The following is a 17,644-nucleotide window of genomic DNA, read 5'->3' as shown; positions in this document are numbered from 1 at the left end:
ATTTCCAAATGCAATCTCTCTGCCTTAGTGTCAATATTCATAAAGTCTATTACAGTGAATCATTGAGATTATCCATCCATTCACTCAATTTTTCACTCAAAAGATAAAACAAAGCCTACTATGTTCCAGGTAGTCTTCTAGGTGATAGGATACAGCAGGGAGCAAAATAAAGTACTACCCTCAGAACCTGACATTCAAGTGCAATATTATGTTGGTTGATGCTATTTTTTAGTAAGGGAGAAATGGGGTAGCCCTTGAGCTTTGCATATTTATATCTATAATTTACTTTTACACATGCCAGCTTCAAATAATAAAATATTTAAGAGACCAGATTTATAAAAGGATTTGTGGGACCTACTATGGAAATAATAAGCTGAAGTTTGGCATGAAAGTGTAAAAAGGAAATATACAGATAGAAAAGTATAATTCTTTGGTTGAGAGTACCAGAAGCTGACTCTGGCTTTCCTATGTTAAAACAATTAATTATTGGAGGTGCATGGGATAACCCTTGGAATTGAGAAAACATGTGGAGAACCTGAAGCACAGTTAGTTCTGGGAATCCAGATAGCAGTAGCTAATTGACAGCCCTGGCTAGAGAAGTATGGAGACAAAGATATGCTTTTTATCTTCACAATGTCATTGGTACCATAAGGGACTCAAATAGGTTAAGAAATAATATGCCAATGCAGTGAGGTAGAAAGTCAAAGTCAAATCACAGTAAACACCTGATTCTATAAAACACCAGAGTGGTAATGCTTAGCCCATTCTAGGGATTTACATATGATTTCCTTAGAGGTAAAATGTTTTAACTTGAGTCTGAAAGATTAAGAAATGTTATACATGAGAAGAAATTTGGAAAGAAAACCAAAGCAGAGGTTAACAGCCTACAAAACCATGAAGGGTTAAATAGCACGGTATGTGTCCAGAGATTACAATCTGTTTGATATTATTGAGGCATACATTTTGAGACAAAGGGAGGCAGCAAAAATCAAGCACTGGTGACCCTAATACTGATCTTAGATTTCAATTATATTTCCACTAGTAAATGGGGAACCAGTAGAGCTTTTCAAATAAAGGAGTGCCAAATTAGATCTTCTGTATAAATAGGTCATTTTCGGCTGCAGTATGAAGCTGGGATCTAATAGGGTTAAGACCCTCTGAACAGCTATAAACATTTTTCTGTATTCTATCAAGAGATAAGGAGCAATGGAACTAGAGTTAGAATAGTAAGAAGCAGGGTAGATTCTGAAGTTGATGAGGCAGTAAAATAGGTCAAACTTAGTGAACAAATTGATAGGGTAGATGAGAACTTTCTGTTCTGGGTCACTGGTAAATAGTGGTGGCAAACACAGGGAGCAATAATCACAAGGAACAGTGGATTTGAGGGAGGAGTGAAATAATTTAGTGGGAGCGTGGCATATCCAAGTGTGCTGGCATGCCACATTGGGTGCCAGAATGCGATTCTTAACGTCAATGCACTTTTAAGCCAGCTGGGGGTATATTTAATGTAAAATGTGCCTATTTTGCTCTCTTGACCATGGATCAAGATGACTTAGGTTTATGCCCTATTGGGAAGGCTTCACAGAGGTATAGACATTACATCTTTATGGAAATTTTAAGAAAAGAAATACAGACCATTATCTGGTACCCAATGTACTTTTCAATGGAGAATTAAAATCTATATATTTGGGCTGTGCATGAACCATGTGTGGCGCAGTGAAGACAAACAAGTAACAAACATCTCTGTAATGATACAATAGGCCAGACATATTCCAAAGGGGACACATCAGTTATTGAATTAGTAATGGAAAAATTATAGTTGTTGCCATTTAGGTTAAACTCAATTCTTTGGTTTTTACGTTCCAGGTTCAGTAAGAAATTTTACATATACAATGACATCTAACCCTATGTATTAATTAGGGTTCTCTAGAGAAACAGAATCAATAGGAAACACTCACAAATATAAAATTTATAAAAGTGTCTCATTTAACCGTGGAAACACTGAGTCCAAAATCTGCAGGGCAGACTGTGAAGCTGACAGTTCTGATGGAGGGTCTGGATGAATTCCACAGGAGAGGCTCACTGGCTGAAGCAGGAAGAGAGCCTGTCTCTTCTGAATCCTCCTCAAAAAGCCTTCCGGTGAATAATTTAAGCATAATTCATTGCAGAAGACACGCTCCTTGGCTGATTACAAATGGAATCAGCTGTGGATGCAGCTGACATGATCATGATTTAATTCTATGAAATGTCCTCATCGCAATAGACAGGACAGCACTTGCCCAATCAGTCAAACAGGTACTCCTACATGACCAAATTGACGCATGAACCTGACCATGACAGTCCATCCTTGTCAACTTGGCAGCTATACACATAACCTTAAACCATACCTAATTTCTAAATAAAAAACAATAAAACACACATTTTTTTTCTTTCACCAAACAATATCAACTGTCCTGCATATAACTGGAAACACATTAAATCTCTCCAGAATAGGGTCCAAGTCCTTGGGTAATAGTCATTCTTAAACTTGATATCTTACAACTTAAATAGTATAACATGAACAAAACAGCATTACAGTCCTCGTTTCTGTAACTGATCACATGGCCATAGTTCATATTTATCACTACCTTCTTCAACAACCCAGTCCACATTCCTTTTACCCTCAACAAGCACCTCAGCTAGCTGTGGTTCTTTGCCTGGTAGGGTGACCCAAACCTTCATTCCTGAAGTTTCAGAGCCATTGGTAGCCCTGCCTGGATTGGATTGTTGCAGTTTTCCATTGATTTTAATCACAGGGCATGGTAGTACTAAAAGACGCCCACGGGGATTTCCTATATTCCAAGAAAATTCTTCTTCACCTCCATTGTGTAGTTGCAGTCCTATTTCCCCCTGATAGTCAGGGTCAATCACCCCAGACAATAATGTAATCGCCTTCTTGGCCTGTTGATTTAGGGGCATGAATAGCCCAAAGTGACCAGTTGGCAGTCTTAGATTCCAGTTCAATGGAATCAGTGTTGTTTCTCCTGGTGGAAGCACTCCCACTTTTGGAACTAAAACCTGTAGACCAGTGGAGCTCAGGGTCACAGGGACAGGAAGCAAAAATTTTCCTAGTGGATCACTAGGGATAATAGTGAGTGGTACCTCTCCCATTTCCACTGCTTGGTTCCCGGACCCATAGATCCTGGCTATGGAAGAAACAGCACCATACAGCAGATGCTGATTCAGAGCATATACAGCTTTCTGGAGAACATTACCCAAGCCCTTCAAGGCATTGACACCTAGTTGACACCGTAATTGAGTTTTCAAAAGGCCGGTCCACCGTTCTATAAATCCAGCTGCTTCTGGATGATGGGGAACATGGTAAGACCAGAGAATTCCATGAGCATGTGCCCATTCCCGCACTTCATTTGCTGTGAAGTGTGTTCCTGGATCAGAAGCAATGCTGTGTGGAATACCATAATGACAGATAAGGCATTCTGTGAGCCCATGGATGGTATTTTGGCAGAAGCATTGCATGCAGGGAAAACAAACCCATATCCAGAGTATGTGTCTATGCAAGTTAGAACAATTTGCTGCCCCTTCCATGAAGGGAGTGGCCCAATGTAATCAACCTGCCACCATGTAGCTGGCTGGTCACCTCAGGGAATGGTGCCATATCGGAGGCTGAGTGTGGGTCTCTGCTGCTGGCAGATTGGGCACTCAGCAGTGGCTGTAGCCAAGTCAGCCTTGATGAGTGGAAGTCCATGTTGCTGAGCCCATGCATAACCTCCATCCCTACCACCATGACCACTTTGTTCATGAGCCCATTGGGCAATGACAGGAGTTGCTGGGGAAAGAGGCTGACTGGTATCCACAGAGCAGGTCATCTTATCCACTTGATTATTAAAACCTTCCTCTGCTGAAGTCACCCTCTGGTGCACATTGACATGGGACACAAATATGTTCATGTTTTAAGCCCACTCAGAAAGGTCTATCCACATCTTCCCCAGACCTCTTTGTCACCAATTTTCCAATTATGGGCTTCCCAAGTCCCTGGCCATCAAGACAACCCATTAGCAACAGCCCATAAGTCAGTATAAAACACACCTCTGGTAGGTTCTCCTTCTAAGCAAAATGAACAACCAGTTACACTGCTCAAAGTTCTGCCCACTGGGAGGATTTCCCCTCACCACTGTCCTTCAAGGACACCCCAGAAGGGAGTTGTAGTGCTTCAGCTGTCCACTTTTGGGTGGTACCTGCATATCATGCTGAACCATCTGTAAACCAGGTCCAAGTTTTCTCTTTCTCAGCCAATTCACTGTAAGGAACTCCCCAAGAGGCCATAGCTCTGGTCTGGGAAAGAGAAGGTAGTGTGGCAGGATCGGAGACCATGGGCATTTGGGCCACTTCCTTATGTAACTTACTTGTGCCTTCAGGACTTGCTATGGCCCTATCTCATATACACCATTTCCATTTTACAATAGAGTGCTGCTGCACACACTCAACTTTAAGTCTTAGTGGGTCAGACAACACCCAACTCATGATAGGCAACTCAAGTCTCATGGTAATTTAGTAGCTCATGGTTAAGCATTCAGTCTCTACTAAGGCCCAGTAGCAGGCCAAAAGCTGTTTCTCAAAAGGAGAGTAGTTAGCTGCAGCAGATGGTAAGGCTTTGCTACAAAATCCTAGGGGTGTGCATTGTAATTCTCCTATAGAGGCCTGCATAGCTGCATACAAGGTCCAGGGGATGTGTTGATTTTCTCAAGCAATGACACCACATCTGGAACAGTAGCTAAATTGGAGTTACCACCTGGTTGAGCTTATGATAATCTACTATCATCCTCCAAGACCCATCTGTTTTCTGCACAGGCCAAATAGGAGAGTTGAATGGGGATGTGGTGGGAATCTCTACCCCTGCATCCTTCAAGTCCTTCAGAGTGTCAGTAATCTCTGCCATACCTCCAGGAATCCAGTATTACTTCTGATACACTATTTTGCTAGGTCGGAACAATTCTAGTGGCTTCCACTTGGCTTTTCCCACTATAATAGCCCTCACTGCACAAGTTAGAGAGCCAATGTAGGGATTCTGCCAGTTGCTCAGTATGTTTATTCCAATTATACATTCTGGAACTGGGGAAATAACTACAGAATGGGTCCAGTAGCCCACTGGACCCACTGTGAGATGGACCTGAGCTAAAACTCCAATTATCACCTGGCCTCCTTAAGCGCTCACTCTGAATGGTGGACCAGAGTGACATTTTGGGTCCCCTGGAATTAATGTCACTTCTGAACCAGTGTCTAATAATCCCTGAAATATCTGATCATTTCTTTTTCCCCAGTGCACAGTTACCCTGATAAAAGGCCGTTGATCTCCTTGGGGAAGGCTTGGAGGAAGATTAACAGTATAAATTTTGTGGCAGTGCAACAGGATTCTCCCCCAAAGGGACCTTGCCTCCCCTTCATTCAAAGGGCTCTGCATCTGTAAACTGCCTCAAGTCTGGAAACTGATTAAAGGGCTGTCACTCTGTGTTTTTGTAATTCAGGTTAAACTTCTGTTCACTTGATTTAGAACTCTTTTGTTATACAGCTCAAACAAGAATTTAGTAGACTGCCTTTCTCTTGTATTTCTAGGTACCCCATGATTTACTAGCCAATGCCACAAATCTCTGTGAGTCATAGAATTTTGACTCCTGCTTTGAGTTTGCTGTCTATTATAATAGCCATGTCTACCCTGTCTTTGGCGATTAAGTGCTGCCACTCGGCTTCTGCCAACTCTGGATCTGATCATTCCCATTGTGTTTAAGGGTTCCAGCTCAGTGACAGAAGTTCCAACAGTAATATCTGACCTACAGTGAAGGGCTCTTCAGGGATGATGGCGCTAGTCTCACAAATTTATTTCTCACTGTTCTGGTAAAAGGTGAATCCTCCAGACATTCCTGGGGTGTAAGGGTAGGCTTTGCATGATAAATCCACTCTAGCATTCCAATCTCTCTAAGCCTCTGGATCCCCTCATCTACATTATACCAGGGCACTTCTGGCATTTCAATCCCAGGTAATGTTGGCCACCTTTTGATCCATGTTTCAACCAACCATCCAAAGAAGCTGTTAATACCTTTTCTAACCCCTCAAACTATAACACTGAATGCAGAATCTCTGCTTAGTGGGCCCATATCAATAAATTCAGCCTGATCCAACCTTATATTCCTCCCACCATTTTCCCGCACCCTTAAAATCCATTGTCACACATATTTGCCTGATTTCTGTCTATTTAAATTGGAAAACTCACACCGTTCCTTTGGAGTATAATGTACCTGCTTTTGTGTGATACTTTGCACCTCACCTTTAGGGGCCTATTGGGACTTTAGTCTAGTTATAGGTCTGGAAGAAATGAGGGGTGGTAGGAGTGGGTCATGAAGAGAATTAGAAATATCTTCCAAGCCATTTGCTTCAGGGCATTCATTTGCAGTTTCATCTGGTGAAACTGGATTAATCACTCTAGGGCTAATGTCTTCAGAAGGAGGATGGGTGGCCAACTTCTCAAGGCAGGCTGGAGGTGGGGTGGCTATGTCCTCAGGGCAGACTATTACAGGGTTTTCTAGAGAAGACTCAGCATGACCTAGAGTTTCAACCTCACCCCTGAAATCATTATCAATCCATATGTCACCATTCCATTTTTCAGGGTCCCACTCCTTTCCAATCAATGCCCTCACTTTAATGGCAGACACCATGCAAAATTGAGATTTCAGTTTACATTGAAAAGTTTCTACTCTAACAATGAGATTCTGAGTCTGATTTCATAGATCTCAAGTCTACGGCTACAGGAAATAAGATTTTCTTTCAGGATACTCATAGAAACTTGTACATCTGTCAGATGGCACTTAAGCTTCTCATTTGAAGCTTCAAGCCCATCCCTTTCACTCCTTAATGTAGCCAGTGTAACTATCAATAGCCAGTCAACACCGCTATACCTCTTATTTCCACAAAAGTCTGTAAAGGTGTCAAAAACATTATACCCCAAAGCTTTAGGAAAATCAATTTGTGATGTTTTGATTATCTCTTTTGCCAACTCACTCCATGGATTGGGATTGTCATTCTGATTATGGGAATCAGAGTCTTTAGTGCCTTTGAGTCTAGTCAGAGTAGAAAACCATTCATAAAAACCCATTTTTAAGATTCTGTTTCTTAAGAACCACTCTTGGTACCGAGTTGTATTAGTTAAGGTTCTTAGAGAAACAGAATCAACAGGAAACACTCACAAATATAAAATTTATAAAAGTATCTCATGTAACCATGGGAACACAGTGTCCAAATCCGCAGGGCAGGCTGTGAAGCCAATGATTCCAATGGAGGGTCTGGATGAACTCCATAGGAGAGGTTCACTGGCCAAAACAGGAAGAGAGCCTGTTTCTTCTGAATCCTCCTTAAAAGGCTTCCAGTGATTAGATTAAGCATCACTCATTGCAGAAGACATGCCCTTTGGCTGATTACAAATGGGATCAGCTGTGGATACAGCTGATGTGATCATGATTTAATTCTATACAATATCCTCATCACAGCAGACAGGCCAACACTTGCCCAACCAAACAGGTACTACCAGCTGGCCAAGTTGACACATGAACCTGACCATGACATCCTAACAACACTAGTACATCTAATCACTTAATGAAGAAACCAAGACTCAGGAAGGATAGCCTGAGTTATCCTGGTGCCTGGTAGAGCCATGTATTTGCATGTGTGACTTCTGCCTCCCAAGCTAGAGCTCAGTCTCCAGTCTTTTCTGCCTGTCATAGTGGGTTGCCTTTTGTTTGTCCCTAAGGTATAGCATACATTATCAGGTGTCAGCCATTATGGAGTTCACTGGTTTGTTTCCTTCAGCAATGGCTCTGAACCCTACTGTCCATGCATGGACTCCGATTCTTGCTCCTTTTCCAAGAGAAGGGGCCCTACCAAGGAAATCAACATTAGGGGATAACAGAGAGATTTAGGGAACTCAGATGTCTCATTGTTTTTCTGTCTACACCTTCTCTGTCATCCTCAACCATGCTTCAAGGGTGTCCCTTAATTAATCTCCCTTTATCACTTTGCTAAGCCAATATGCCAAGAGCTCCCAAACTCCAGGTCTTTCCTCCTTCCTTGAAAACTCTCACCAATATACAGATACAGCTTCTAGGGAACTCATATGACCTCCACACTACATGTATGGTACCCTGGCATGAAAATTTTCTTTTCATTACTTTACTGAAACCAAATACAATCTAAATTAGCATCAGAAGGAGATGCACATGTAACATTGCCACATTTTTTTCTTATTAATTAAAATTTACCTACTCCAAATGTTATAGAAAAAAATAAATGAGAGAACAGGAGCTGCATAAAAGACATTAAACAGTTTTATGGCAATTTTAAGCACATTTAAATCTTTTTAGTATAGGTGTTGTTCTCAAACACAGTCACTAATGCAGAGTCTGAAAGTCTTTAAAAGTATCAGTATTTAAAACTCTGTCTCTATTTCAAATATTATTCATCTGCTAAGGAAAGTGAAAGCATATAAAACATAATGCATTTTGAAGGCTTAGTGAAGTTCAGGAGAAAATAAAATGCTCAAAATAAAGGAGCATTTTAAAAATAATTCTCATGAAGCACATCTGAAGTTATTTCATATAAGTTGGAGTATTTACCATGGCAACTTACTGAAATAAAATTGGATATTGATATTTTGATTAAGAAAGTAAAAGTAATGTTTACAGTTGCCCAGTTCAAGGCTTTGAAGATGTCCATAGAGCATTAATTTAACTAGAAAAAAACAACTGTCATTTCCAATTATTTGAGCATATAGACAAACAGAACTGATGTGCCTAAATGATTCAAAGGAATATTTGAGAAACTCGTGTTTTTAAGGGGTACTTCTTTAAATTTCAGCCCAATAGTTATTAAGCATATACATCTATAAGACATAATGCAATGAAAAATAAGTATATCTATGTTTTGGATGTTCTTTTTTCTTTTTATATACATGGGCAGGCACCAGGAATCGAACCCAGGTCCTCTGGCATGGCAGGCAAGCATTCTTGCCTGCTGAGCCACCGTGGCCCGCCCTTGGATGTTCTTAACACAGTGCAACTATAAACATGTAAACAGCTATTATATAAGTAAAATCAGAATCATGATAAATAGAAATATAAATAGGACTAATTTTGATGGAACAGGGGAAATTCAGAATGGCTACATGGAGGAAATGGGACAATATCATTATCAACAGATGATGATGGTCACTCCTTTTTGATTAATGAGAACAACAGAAACATCCATTTTCTTTTTTATTTTTTGCCTTCTGTTGGACACAGAAAGTTACATTCATCCACTCATTGATTTAACAAATTTTCATTAAACACCTACTAAGTGCCAGTAAAACTGGACTGTGAAAGATAAGAAAGAGAGAGAGAGAAAGCAAGAAAAATCAGTTCTGAAAGTCAAAAGAAGATGGAGTTATCAACAGTGCTGAGTCTCTGGAGAAGTCAAGCAAACTACCATGAATTTGCTGTCATATCTTTGTTGATCTTCATGAAAGCAAAATTAGTTGAATGTTGGAAATAGATTGCAGGGGATAGGAGTCCAAATAGAAAGTGAGAAAGTTATGAATATAGACAAGTCTCTCAATAAAATTGACTTGGAAATTGTGAAAAGAAGAGAAGAAAAACCAAAAACTTATGTCCACAGGCCTGACATAGCATCCTCAGGAAATCCTTCTAGCTAAGTATATAAAGTATAAATGGGTAAAATCAGTTTGCTTTTCAGGATAACATGTTAATCTGAACACAGCGGTTGTATATTAGTTGGATTTCTGCAAGGGCTATGTTTTAAAATGTCTGTGATATAAAAATGCATGTGTTGAAAACTCCATCTGTACTGAGATATTGTAAATCAGTGTAATAAAAACAATGGAGAGCTAAACCAACCCTAAATGTAATATGCAATTTGTAAAGTTAAATCGTTTGTAAATAATATAATTAACACAGGAAGTTTCATTGCATGAGAAAAAGTCTCCAGTAGTTGCAATTAAAAGAGATTTGTGCCTTCTCTAAGGTAATTCTTAAGCAAATGTGCATTAAAGATTCTTTGAGTTATCTCTTTTCCGTTCCAGGTAGCTTTATTTATGTATTGAAGGCTGCATAACTCCCGGAATGTATTAGTTTGATATTTTTGCATTTTTTCTGGAGAAGAAATTTAGGCAGAAATCACTGTAAAATAAATGAGAGTCGATGATCCAGTTTTTGTTGAACAAGTGCTCTCAAATCTGGGGCAATTTTACCCTTGTACATACATGCTTCAGCACCTAGGAGAGATTCCACATCTTAGAAACCCAAAGCAATGACTCCACTCACTGCTATCTCTCTGTAGCATGAAATCTCATAAGGTTTACAGTTTACACTCATTCAGCAGATCACATGCATTTTTGCTTCCAAGTGTGGCATGTGTATAACTCATGTCTCCTTAGCTAGACTGCAAGTTCCTTAATATAAATCAAGGTCAGGATCACAACTGGAGAAAAAAAAAGGCACATTCAAAATAGAATAAATCACAGAGGTTTTATCTACGAACAGGCCATTTATTACAGGGGTCTGGGGAGGAGAGAATGTCAAGGAATTATGCAGTATCCTGTGGCTAATAATAGATGATCCATTATCTCTGAAGTGATAAGGGGAGGCAGCAGTTCTCAGAATCTAGAAGGAAGGAATTCTATAGAGTTATCATATTAATAGAAGCAGTGAGTTTGGGTTGAGGGAAACAGCCGATATGATTTCACAGGATAGGAGACAAGAAAATAAATTCCATGCCTTATTTCTTCCCTTCATCTGGTTTGCCTGGACTTAATATAACCAAAACCCAACTAAGTTAGAGAGCATGGATGTACTATTGATATAATATACATGAGACAGCTCTCTGGGGCTGAAAGAAGCATGGGGAAAAGATTCAGAAGAGCAAACAAAATGGATTGTGCACAAGCCACTCCTTTTGTTCCTCAGAATCTGCTTTTATTCTTTGGCCAAATAGAACATTTCTGTCCCTGAAAAAGGGATTTATAAAGTCCAAGTCTGCTACTGTTCCCCCCCCCCCGCCACACACACACACACTCTTTTTCTTTACCCCCTACCTTTTACCAGCATTTCAACTAGACATATTACTTATCTGGTAGGTCAAACCAAAACAAATCTTACTCCTTTGTATCCTTGTCTTTATTAAATAGCTACACTTTCAGTTGTTCATTGACCACGATTATTTGGCAAATGAGTACTTGTGGACTTCCTGAGTTCCAAATATATTCTTTGATGACTTCCTTGTATTGCAGAGACTGATTTTCTTCTTGGTAGATGTACTCAATCATCAGACCCAGCACAGTGACTGCATTAACTATTTTTTTTATGTTGTTTGCCCCTCACCCCACCCTACATGCAGCCTCCTAAGTATAATGAGCTTGAAATAGCCAGGGGGAATTTCAGCTTCCAAATCAAAGTAATAGCATTGTGACTATATTCTTTATTGCATATCTCCCTTAGGCAAAAGGACTTAAAACCCACCAAACTTAGTATCATGGAACAAGAAGGAAAATTTGTCCAGTTAGTTATTGTTATGAAAGTGAAACAGGCCACAACCACTTGTTTGTAGATGTGTGCACCCTGCCTAATTATCAGGGATACATTAGACTGTGTAGGAAGACATCTCAACTTCAAGATTGCCATCAACCAAATGAGGCTGGGTGAGATAGAGTGGGCTATTTCACACTCTTATCAAGCCAGGTGCTTATAGTTTTGGAGAATGTGATAAGACCAATGAATTCCATGGGTCTAAACCCTTTATACTTCTTTTTTGCCCAAAATACTCCATGTTTGGAGGTAATTTAGGGTGGGTCATAGTAGAATATGAATTATTCTCCACATCCATGAAAAACGGGACTGGCAAAGGACTGCAGGCAAGAAAGGCATACCAGAACATGTGTCTGTCTCTCTGAGTTAAAAATGATACCTCTTGTGAATAGAAGGGACCCCATGTCCACCTGCCATCAGGTAGCAAGTGCATCCTGCTGGTTGGCTCACTGATGGCTACTACATTGGCATGTTGGGCCCTCGGTCATAGTGGAAAGCAGATTGGTCTTGTTACAAGAACATCCATGTTCCTGAGACTGTGCATAGCTTCTATTCTTGTGCCATGGCCACTGTATTCGTATCTCAATAAATAAAGCATGGGCATGGCTGAGGAAATATGCTCCTTGGCTTGTTTGGGAAGTCATTTTGTCTATCTGATTATGGAGAGCCTTAATCACCAGCTATAAATGTGCTCTGGTGGACATTGCATAGGATACTAATAACTTCACATTTTCATGCTTTTAACCCTTCCAACAGATCTATCAACTTCTCTCTCCCTAAACCTCCTTGTCACTAATGTTCTGATTTAACTCTTTCCATGTCCCTGGTCAGTTGGCTAGTTACTGTGCATGAGTCAGAATGGATTTATGCCAAGATATTCATAATGGCCATTATTTTTATAGCAACTAAGTGTCACAGCTACTTTTCCTCCAAAGACCTTCTCCCCCTACCTGGATTTCATTCCATGTTATGCCTATAACAATTGATTAATTAGGATACCATGCTGTTTCCAATGCCCCAATCCCACCCCCATGCAAAAGATGATTATTATAACCCTCATATCTATATCACCAACCTAATCCCAGAATCTAATTTGCTGATATTAATTTATGCTTAGTCACAGTACCAAAGAGAAACAGTTGACCCCTTCAGCACAGGATAATTTAAGGAAGAGTTATTTATGAAGAAATCATTTAAAAAGGTGAAGGTGTAGGGGAACCAGAAAGGAAAGTGCTGTAATGTAGACCGGTAGCAGCCAAGCTATTACCCCTCCTGTGGGCATACAGCTGAACTATTACCCAACATAGAAGGAGATAGCTGTGTAGAGGAGGCTGCAATGACAAGAGTAGTGACATAATTCAAACACACAGCCAAACTGCGGTGACTGTGCAAGAGGGAGCCAAGAGAATAAAGATCCTGACTTTAACCTCCTCCTTTTAATTCCTTGCTAAAGCACCATAAAGTTTGTGATGGTTAGGTTCATGTGTCAACATGGCCAGGTGATGGGGTCCAGTTTTCTGGTCAAGTAAGCACTGGCTTGTCTATTGCTGTGAGGACATTTTGTGGACTTAAGTCATCAGTATGTTGATTTGTATCTATGGCTGATGACATCTGCAGTCAGCTAATGGGAGTGTTTTCTGTAATAATTGATGGTTCATCTAATCATATGAAGGCTTTTAAGGGGAGGTGACACTTCAGCCATCAGAAGAGAGAACTTTTGTCCCTACTTCAGCTAGCCAGCCTATCCTAAGGAATTCATCAAAAACCTTCATTGGAGTTGCGGCCTGCCCTATGTAATTTGAACTTATATATCCCCACAGTTTTTAGAGATACTTTTACAGGTATCTCCTGTTGATTCTGTTCCTCTAGAGAAGTCTGACTAAAGAAGGGTCAAATGCAACAAAGGGTCCTGGGTCCCTGTTGATGTAGTTCATACAAATTAACTTTCTGGGCCAGAAAACAGTCATAGAAATTGAATTATGAATTTTAGGGCATATGGAAGATATCCAGTATATTCCTGATTCTATGTCCTTAGAGCCTAAGGTCATTTGAGGATGAGAGGATAAACATGTTTAAATGCAAATATGAATGGATGGCAACATGAAAATAGTTCTAGGCCATATATCATTCTTCAGTTCTTCAATCACTGTTCTCATTCATTTTATTGCAATTGTGCTTTCATGTGCTCTGTTTACTTTGCTGACAATCCACAAAATCCTGACTTCACCACTTCATTCTTTACTCCCTCTGCATCCTGATCTGCTTTTCTGGAACAAAAAAGGTAACTCAGATATAGAGACTTCTCAGCAGTGTTGAAAAAATCCAGCACACCAGGCAGAAAACATATATGTACAACAGAGGTGTCAAGGACAGATGTTTGTGGGTCACTGAGCCCACATCTCTACAGTTCATTTCAACTAACACTCATTTATTCTAGAGGAGCTTCTGCATTCTCACATCGCCCACTGGTGGTCACCAGATGGAGAAAGGCTTGCATTCCTGATGATAAATGACTCCTTGGTGCCTAACATGGTTATCCCTCGCTTTACTGGAGCATTGTATCCCAAAGGAAAGCAGTATCCATATCCTAAGGTAAGTAATGTGGAAGTCTGGTTTGTTCCCTGTGTCTGTACGAATGAGTTGATCGATACTGTTCTTAGTTCATGAACAAGTTGTCATTGGAGAAAAAAGAAAAGTCCCACTTACTTGTTAGCAAACTCATCATTTTAGAGCTTGAAGGGGTCTATATACAGTGCTTGAGTAAAGGAGAAGAAGCAGCTTTGGGGAGGGGTGTCGAAATTTTCACTTTTGCTGCATTTCTTTACCACTAAGCTATTTTTCTTTTGTTTCTTCACCCTCCCAGCTAAAGAAGGGGTGAAGAGAGATAGGTGGCAGCACTGATGACAGGTCAAATGTTTTCCCAAAGTGCATTCTATGAGTTGTTAATATGTGCTGTAAGGAACCAAAAGTACTATGGTCAATAAGTTAGGTGTTCTTAGATTTATAAAAACAAGCTTCTTTCAGATGTTTTCTTACAGCACTAAATAGACTAAATGTTAATGTGTATTATAAATCTCCAATAAAAAATGGACCAAGCATAAGGAATCTTCAGTAAAGAATAGCTAATATTCATAAAGAATAGCTAAGGTTAACAAATTTATTTGTATTATTGTTAGCATTAGTATTGGTGTTAGTTTCATTTTGGCAGAGCGTACTCTGGAAAATGCTTTGTAAGATACCTACCAAGATGGAGTCATAGCCAGAGGTCAGTAGGATAGATGGAATTCTTTTATTGGGTAAGGTGAATATGGAAATCCTGGCCAGATAGGAAGAACATTTCAAGTATTAGTTGTGCCTTCTAGGAAGAAGTTTCAACAATATCTATAGGGTATTAGTTTTTCTATTGTATGTCAACTTTATTTACACGAGGCTCTTTTTTTTTCTTTATTTTCCCCATGTTTCTAACAATGAGGAAGATTCAAGAGTAAGGCCCCCCCAAGGCATTAATCACGTAAAGATATTTTACAGAGCACATTTTCAACTCCATTCTACACAGTTTAGCTCCTATTTAGGTGAGAGATGACTGCTGATTTCATTTAAAAGCCATTTTGCAAACATTCCTTTAGTGAGTTATGCTATATATTTCCCAAACACAATGGGTTTTCTGCCTTTCAATTTATGGGCTACATTAGCTGGGCAAAGAATCCGACAAACTACTTATCACACTCTGGGCCCTCAATGAAGGCGTGAAGATGGTGGTGGGGGGGTGAGGTCCTTTATACCCACTTTTTTCTACTATCATCCACCAGACTCAAGTTACCCAAGGTAAATAAATTTAAAAGAAATCTTGCATGTGGAAATAAAATGAGTCGTCCTAAGTAAGCTATTCTGAACGGCCTTTCTTTCACTCACCTTGCTTTCCTTCCGTAGGTTTATGCACACATTCCTAAATTTCTATTCATTAATGAGTTGGCATTTCACTACCTTGATCTTCTTTCTTTTCGATTGCTCCATGCCTTCCAAACACCAGAACTCCCTGTCCCTATATCTCTGAATTTCTGATTAGTTGAAGAGAGTTCAAATCCTCTAAGACTTATTGTGGTAACTATCACCCTTGTACTATTAAGTGACTCACCTAAAACTAATAAGGATAGGGTAGCAGGACTGTGAGGACTCTGATTCTATGATTTTGAAACATTAGTTTTAGGGTCTGCTCTGCACATAGAAAAGAAGACACATGTACTCAGTGCTCTTGGGAAGAACACATTTTGACATACCATCAAAATAGTCATATTTAACAAAAGATTTTCATTATGCTCCAAAAAATGTATTAAGACTTCTCCAATTAGAGATTTAGTCAATTATAGATAGAGCTTTTTCTGTTGGTAACATTATGTGCCTACATAGCATAACAGTATCTTTTCATTCCAGAAAAAAAAAAGAAAATGACTTCTCCAACATAGTGATTCTCACATCGTTTAATTTACTTATGATAATGAACATTCACCTGATTCACCAATTTAAATACAAAATGGAGAGCTCGTGGCATATTGTGAAAGGCATTTTACAACTTACTAAGAAATATCAATAGGGAAAAAATTCATACACAGCAGCTCAATTTGTGGATTCCACAGAAGGGATAAAATCAGTCCCAAAAAGCCCCAAGGAAGGAAGGGACAACTTATTGGAATTCATTTCACCAGAAGAGTGGGAACTTTATGATTCACAAGAGCCATATTTGATAGCTGCAATTTCAAGTGGCGTTGTCAGTTAAGGCCTTACAGTATTCAAACTTGGACACTCCTAGGTCTCATAATCTTAGCAATACTGTTACAAAGAAATGCAACTGAGAAAGTTGAAATTTGTCGGCAGTAATTCAGAAGATACTGCCTTGGCAAGCCAATACACTTGGCTACTATTTGTATAAATAATTATTGTTTAATTAATTATTTAATATTATTTAATAGTAAAGATGATAGTAGTAGGAGTAGTTTGTTTATTAATTCTATAAATCACATGTGCTCATAGTATGATTTATACTTTAGAAAGACTTTTCCTTTTTTTCTTCTTCATTTGGTCCCTCATCACAATTGCCCATACAGATGGGCAAAAACGAAAGTTCTACAAGGCTATATGTTTTTATCAAAGTCACAGAAGTTGTTCTAAGATAAAGGAAATTATTCAGCTTTATTGAGTACATCCCATTTTTTTAAACTACCAAAAGGCAAGTTGTGAGTCAGAAGAAGTTGCTGGAATCTAAACATCTACTTGTCAACTTCAACAAATATTTGTGGAGCTCTGTTTACTCAATTCACTGCTGATTACTTAGCTATATATGGGTATCTCTCTTAGGCAGTCTCGCACCTGCAATTTATATATAGATGTATAAAACTTAGGCATACATGATGAAAGTTGTGAGTGTGTTTCAATGACTACCACTAAAGAATGTAGAAGATAAAAAAGAGAAAGCTATTCTTTTGAGGCCAAATCCAAGAGAAAAAAAACCCAGGGCCTTATGTTTTTGTCAGTAGGAGTAATTGTTCAGGTACTTAGGCAATAGAATTCAAAGAAGACTGGTCTGTGCCATTAAAGTCCTGTTCCCCACAATAAATTGTCAATACCATTTTGGGAATGTTACTTGAATTTTCAAAGCCTCATAATGTTCTACTTTGGAAAAAAATGTTATTAGTTTTTCTAGTAGCAAATGTATTGTTTTGACTTGCTCTTACCTAAGCCATAAACTTTCAAAAAGAGACATTTGAGAAATTGAAGTAACGCCTAGAGTTTCTACTAAATTGTGCTTCAAATTAACCAGACTAAAATGACTGCGGCAAATGTCCAATGTGGTCAGATTTACTAATGGAATACTTACACTAAACAAACATATTTGGATTTTACTTAATTCAGCATGATTCAGAACTCATAAAATACCCTATCATTAGCAATTCAGCACAAAAGAGATGCACGGTTCTATCTCAGTAACCTCAGGTTAATCTTCTTAATTAAAGCATTATCTCGTTTAA

At 39.1% G+C, this 17,644-nt stretch overlaps 1 protein-coding gene across 1 annotated transcript in view; it reads left to right on the top strand.

Moving 5' to 3' along the window:
- Positions 1-17,644, top strand: part of DPP10 (dipeptidyl peptidase like 10) — a 696,759-nt gene that overhangs the window by 553,042 nt on the left and 126,073 nt on the right. The window contains exon 9 of the mRNA XM_077151923.1: positions 14,059-14,213. Coding sequence (XP_077008038.1) covers positions 14,059-14,213 — 155 coding nt within the window. The remainder of the gene's footprint in view (positions 1-14,058; positions 14,214-17,644) is intronic.

The sequence above is a fragment of the Tamandua tetradactyla genome, chromosome 3 (genome assembly GCF_023851605.1).
Source record: "Tamandua tetradactyla isolate mTamTet1 chromosome 3, mTamTet1.pri, whole genome shotgun sequence".
Taxonomy (NCBI): domain Eukaryota; kingdom Metazoa; phylum Chordata; class Mammalia; order Pilosa; family Myrmecophagidae; genus Tamandua; species Tamandua tetradactyla.
This window is presented reverse-complemented; position numbering and strand designations above follow the sequence as displayed.